Genomic DNA, 5,252 nt, shown 5'->3' on the forward strand with positions numbered 1-5,252 from the left:
ATGACAAACTTCGATGTTCAAATCGTCTCGGACACCATCTGCCCCTGGTGCTACCTGGGTCAGAAACGGCTCGGCCAAGCCATCGAAATCTACAAGAAAACGTATCCCGGGGCCCAAGGTGACACTTTCACAATCAGTTGGCATCCATTCTATCTTGAGCCAGACGCCCCCAAGGTTGGAGTGAGCACGTATGAGAGAATGAATGAGAAATTTGGGGAGGCCCGCGCGGAGACAATGCGTGCACAGCTGCAAAAGCTTGGCAAGCTCGATGGTATTGACTACACATTTCGGGGCAAAAGGGGTAGCACAAGAGACTCACACCGTGTCATCTATCTTGCTGGCCAGAAGGGCCCTGAAATCCAAAACAAGGTCGTTGAGGAGATTTTCAAGAGCTACTTTGAGAATGGTGGGGACCTGACATCCCAGAATATGCTTACTGAAGCTGGCGTGAAAGGCGGCCTCGACAGGGATGAGGTTAGCTCGTATTTAGAGGAAGGGAAAGGAGGCGACGAGGTGGACAAAGAAGTACAGAGAGCATACGGGAAATTCATTCACGCGGTCCCTAATATTGTCATCGAGGGCAAATACCAGGTCCAAGGCGCAGATGATCCAGATGAGTTGGCGGAGGGCTTCGCAAGACTCAAGAAGGAAAAGCAGGGCCTTGAATAGATGTAGTAATAGAGTCTAGGTTGAAAATGAATCAGGACCTCATTATTATTTGATGAGCATCACCCATGGTACTTTTTCATACTGCACATGTAGGGAATGGCAATTATGCAACTACAGAGAAAAGAGAGAGACAGGCTTCCTCAGAAGCCAATGTACTGCAATGCGTCCCTGACACTGTGGACATTGCCCACCAACTACCACCCTCGAGCGGATATATTCTCTATGCAATGCAGCCGACCACAGAAATCAGTCGATCGAACACACTTAATATCATTTTCCGGAAAACTTAGCTATCAGAAGTACATGTCAACTGTAGGCGCCAATTTGGGGCGGCTTTCGCCGTCGTTAGGGGATAGAGTTTCGGTAGCTCGTAGCCACAAAGGCAACAACAATACTAAGCTTAGTGGAATGGGAAGAACAATACTAAGCGCACGAGCATATTGACGGCGCTAACAGACCAACACCATTCTTCAGCAACCTCCACACAGAAAGTTTTAGCATTGTGAAATTGGTCGTATTATTCCTCGCCACTGTTATCTTCTTTCATTGACAATATGAAGAGATCTCGGCGGCCCCCTTTTGGCCCTGCTTCCACACTTGGCACTTCTAATGGCGAGAACACGGTTACTTCTCCTTGCAACCACTGGAAGAGGCGGTCTCAGATTTCCGATCTCATCCTCGCCAAGTCGCTCAGACAGAAATACGGACTAGTACCACAGTGCCATCTGCTTTGATTGCGAAAGATACAAGTCAGAAACCTCAACCGGACGCTCTCGGCATACCGGACCTTGATAAGGAGTCTTTGACGCCTTTCCTCAAGTACAAGTCTCATCCTACAGAGTCTACTTGCATCCGACTGTTTTTGGAGCATCAGTATCTTTGGGAAGCCTCTACACTTCCGAAATTGCGCCTGAAGGTCACCAAAAGAGACCCAGAACCAAACTGGAACGTTTGACGACAGTAAGTGTCAAGACTCTTCCTCGTTTCTCTAAAGTGTCACACTCTACGTGCTTGAAGGTATCACTGACAGCAGCAGGGAAACACAATGGCGGACCGCAGTCTCCTCTACCAGAATGTTACATTCATGGGACCAGACGGCAACCCAATTGACGTCCCAATGGCTCAAATAGATGAACTCACCAGGGGGAACGCTGCCAACACAATAAACTACGGCTCTCAGATCGGAGCTTGCTTCGTAATGCTCCTTGTCGTTCTCACCATGACTCCCAAGAATCGATTCGCACGTGTCACGACTTCCATCAACATCGCGGCCCTGATCGTTGGTATCATTCGCAACGTGCTTCTATCCTTGTTCTGGTCGTCCAGTTTCCTCCAGTTCTACGCCTACTGGTCTGACGACTACGAGTTCGTCAACCACAACGACACCCGCATCAGCATCGCAGCCACGGCGTTCGCCATCCCGCAGATCGTACTCATATACGCAGCCCTCATCACCCAGGCATGGAGCATGATGAAGCTGTGGAGACCGTCTGTGAAATGGGCCACTATGGGTGTGTCTATTGCCTTGATTACCGTCGCCATGGGATTCCGAATTGCCGGCTTCGTCTTCCAGATTCGTCTGATCACAGAGATCTTCGACATCTTCCCATTGCTTTGGGTCCGCCAAGCCGGGCTTGCGTTGGAGACTGCTACCATCAGCTGGTTCTGTTTCTTGTTCAATGTACGGCTCATCATCCATATGTGGGTCAATAGAAGCATCCTCCCTACGGCAAAAGGTCTATCGGCGATGGAGGTGCTGGTCATCACCAATGGCGTGTTAATGGTCATTCCAGGTTTGTCCTTCTCACGATGCCTACTGAGGGTAGAATCATTCGGCTAATGCCTTTTAGTTATATTTGCTGGCTTGGCCTTCTTCACCTACGATTTCTTCGAGGCAGGTTCGGTGGTGTACACGGCAGTAATTGTGCTCCTGCCACTGGGCACCCTCATCGCGCAGCGCATCTCAACGCCATCGGCATTCGCCTCTGCCCCAGTAGATGTGCCCAGCCGCGTCTCCGACTCGACAAGCAAGCAGCCCTTCCTCAAGCGCTGGTCGAACAGCGAGTCGTACGGGAGCAGCCCCGCTAAGAGCGTCGTCCATGTCCCGGGCATCACCTCTCGTATCTCCGGTGGACGCTCGAGCGAGAAGTTCGATCCCATTGGCGCAGAGCTGTCACAGATTGATGATCTCGAGAGAGGGGTGAGGGTCGATCGAGAAATTGAGCATCGTGAGGAGAGACTGTAGTGCCCACGATGAATGGTATCAGTCTAGGACACGGATATCATAATAAAGGCTGGCAAGTTTCATTTGTCTTCTCACTTCAGAAGTCTTCAGGCCTCCAGACCATGAATTGACGGGCGGTCTCTTCAACGAGTTCAGGAACTTCTTTTTTTTTTCGATCGAAGGGGGCGTTCTATGACATGGTTGGATTGTTGATAGCCTGAGTCTAGTACCTTTGCTTTCAGTCATTACCTTATAAATAGCCGGATTTAATTCTCACATGAAGTTTGTTCTCTCAGGAGAATATCTGAACATTTGCCAGCCGTCTTATTCAACAAAGACAATGATCCAAATTATGTGTGTGAGGTCGCTTTAAGTGCCCGTTGTGTCATTCCAGCTGGCTCTATGCATCCAATTCTAATCTCACATCGTCGCATCATGCAGTCAATCCCATGCCCCGCCCAATCTTCTTCACCAATGCCTTCTTTAAGTACCATTCGCGTGCTAGACTTCGCGTTGTTTTGGCGAATACAGCGGGGCTGACACGGCCGCGCTCAACGGCTCGCCCGAGTACAAATATCGTGTCTGCAAGTGCCCGTTCTTCCGCCACCAGATCATAGAGCTGATTGCTCACGACCGTTGGAGCGACCAGAAGCTCGTCAATGTTTGGCGCCGGGTGCGAGGCAGACGACTCGATGGCCCCATCGGCGCGTCGCATGGTGTCTCTTAGAATCTGCGTGTTCGAGTTGAGTAATGCTGAAAGCTGCGTGAGCGCGCCAATCTCAGATTGCATGGCTGAGAGGGCGTTGAGCATCGCTGTCCGCTGAGCCTGCAGTCCACCAAGGGAAGAGCTGTTCTGGGCGTGAGTATGTTGGCGCATAGCGTACAGAGTCTGAGCAAGCTGGTGCAACAATGCGTCTTTCTCGGGATTCGGTGGTATAGGCGGCGCGGATACACTCGAGGAGGGAATAGCTAATGTGAGAGGCTCGTCCATCAAGTCGGGAGGTGGTGGAAGTTTAGGTTGGGACTGCGCTTGTACTGGCGGAGGTTGTTGCTGCCATTGCTGCTGCTGTGGGGGACCTGGGTACTGATGCTGAGGAGGAAATGTTGACATACGCCGAGGATCTGGCGGGGAGAAACGCTGTTCAGGCGGATTACCTTGGTATGCAGGGGGTCCGGGAGGGCCCTGGTGAGGTGGATGAGCGACTGAAGGACCAGGCCCGGCTTGCTGGTAACCTGGTTGTTGTGAGGCGTTTTGTGGTGGTAGAGGCGGCGCAGAGTCATATCGTGATTGGCGATGATTTAAAGGGGAAGCGGCCTGTGCTGTCCTGGGATCGTATGGATTTGACGGACTTCGTACACCTGGAGGTAGAGGTGGCAGCGGAGGAGCACCATCTTTTTGTCGCGAAGGAAGCTCTGTCGGCCGTGGAGGTTGTTCGTGTGGCTTGGGAGGAGGAGGCGGAGGCCTGCCTTGATCGAGGGCCGGAGACTGAGATTGGCTAGCAGGTCGCGCTGAGAGTTCTTGTGGTAGAGGGGGCACAGGAGGAGGAGCAGGGCCACCTTGCTGTTGGGGAGGTGGCGCTGGACGTTGAGCCTGTTGTCTTGCGACCACAGGAGGCTCTTTAGCGAAGATATCGCGCAGAATGGCTAGGAAGTCGAGAATACTCGATTTCTGTGAATCACCAACGGTCAGCTCAAGCATCACCGGCAACCGAATACTCGTAGAGTCAGGGCAACATACATCCCAGTACTCGGCCCAGCCGACAAGATATGGGTGATACACCTGTCCTTGAGGATCCACATGCTGCCCAGGTCGGACCACCATTGTGTCTGTCGGAGTTACGTATACCAGCGGTGCTTCTCTCGGGTATGCGTGAGGTATCCACATCGAGATCGGAAACCTGTAGGTGGTGCCCCTGAAAAGGACTGGGATCGTCCCCGAGAGGTGAAGGAGGAGGGCAGAGGAGCCATTAGGGAAGGCTGTTCGAGGTCTCAGGGTTAACATTCGCGATGGTTCAAGGTGCGAGACAGCTGGAGAAGAGCATACTGTGAACATCTGTCCGGGGCGACAAGGATGGATATTGCGACAGGGCCTGGGCGACGTCGTTGTATGTGCGGTTCACATCGTGATACTCCTGCAAGGCGAGGAGGCGTCAGCACTCATCACGAGACAGCTTCAGTGCGCACGCGGAAAGGGAGCAGGTTTAAGAGACAATTACACTTGTGAGGACGCTGTACAGCCAATTGAGGATGTGCTGCTGAACAACCATGATTGATTGCAGAGCCAGCGCCGATGCTGTCACCGTTTCATTGCGGAGGGGGAGGCTCTGGGCGAAGAAGCTTGAGGTGGTCGATGTTATGT

At 52.2% G+C, this 5,252-nt stretch overlaps 2 protein-coding genes across 2 annotated transcripts; both read left to right on the forward strand.

The window, feature by feature from the left end:
* Positions 1–669, forward strand: UCRPA7_5968 (putative dsba oxidoreductase protein; the record flags this gene model as incomplete). The annotated part of the gene is made up of 1 exon (XM_007918511.1): positions 1–669. One exon carries the CDS (start codon positions 1–3, stop codon positions 667–669), a length of 669 nt encoding a protein of 222 aa, XP_007916702.1.
* A 1,117-nt stretch (positions 670–1,786) lies between these two features.
* Positions 1,787–2,914, forward strand: UCRPA7_5969 (putative pheromone receptor 2 protein; the record flags this gene model as incomplete). The annotated part of the gene is made up of 2 exons (XM_007918512.1): positions 1,787–2,462; positions 2,520–2,914. 2 exons carry the CDS (start codon positions 1,787–1,789, stop codon positions 2,912–2,914), a joined length of 1,071 nt encoding a protein of 356 aa, XP_007916703.1.
* Between the last annotated feature and the right edge of the window lie 2,338 nt (positions 2,915–5,252).

The sequence above is a fragment of the Phaeoacremonium minimum genome, assembly GCF_000392275.1.
Source record: "Phaeoacremonium minimum UCRPA7 unplaced genomic scaffold PA7_03_scaffold_447, whole genome shotgun sequence".
In the NCBI taxonomy this organism is placed as follows: domain Eukaryota; kingdom Fungi; phylum Ascomycota; class Sordariomycetes; order Togniniales; family Togniniaceae; genus Phaeoacremonium; species Phaeoacremonium minimum.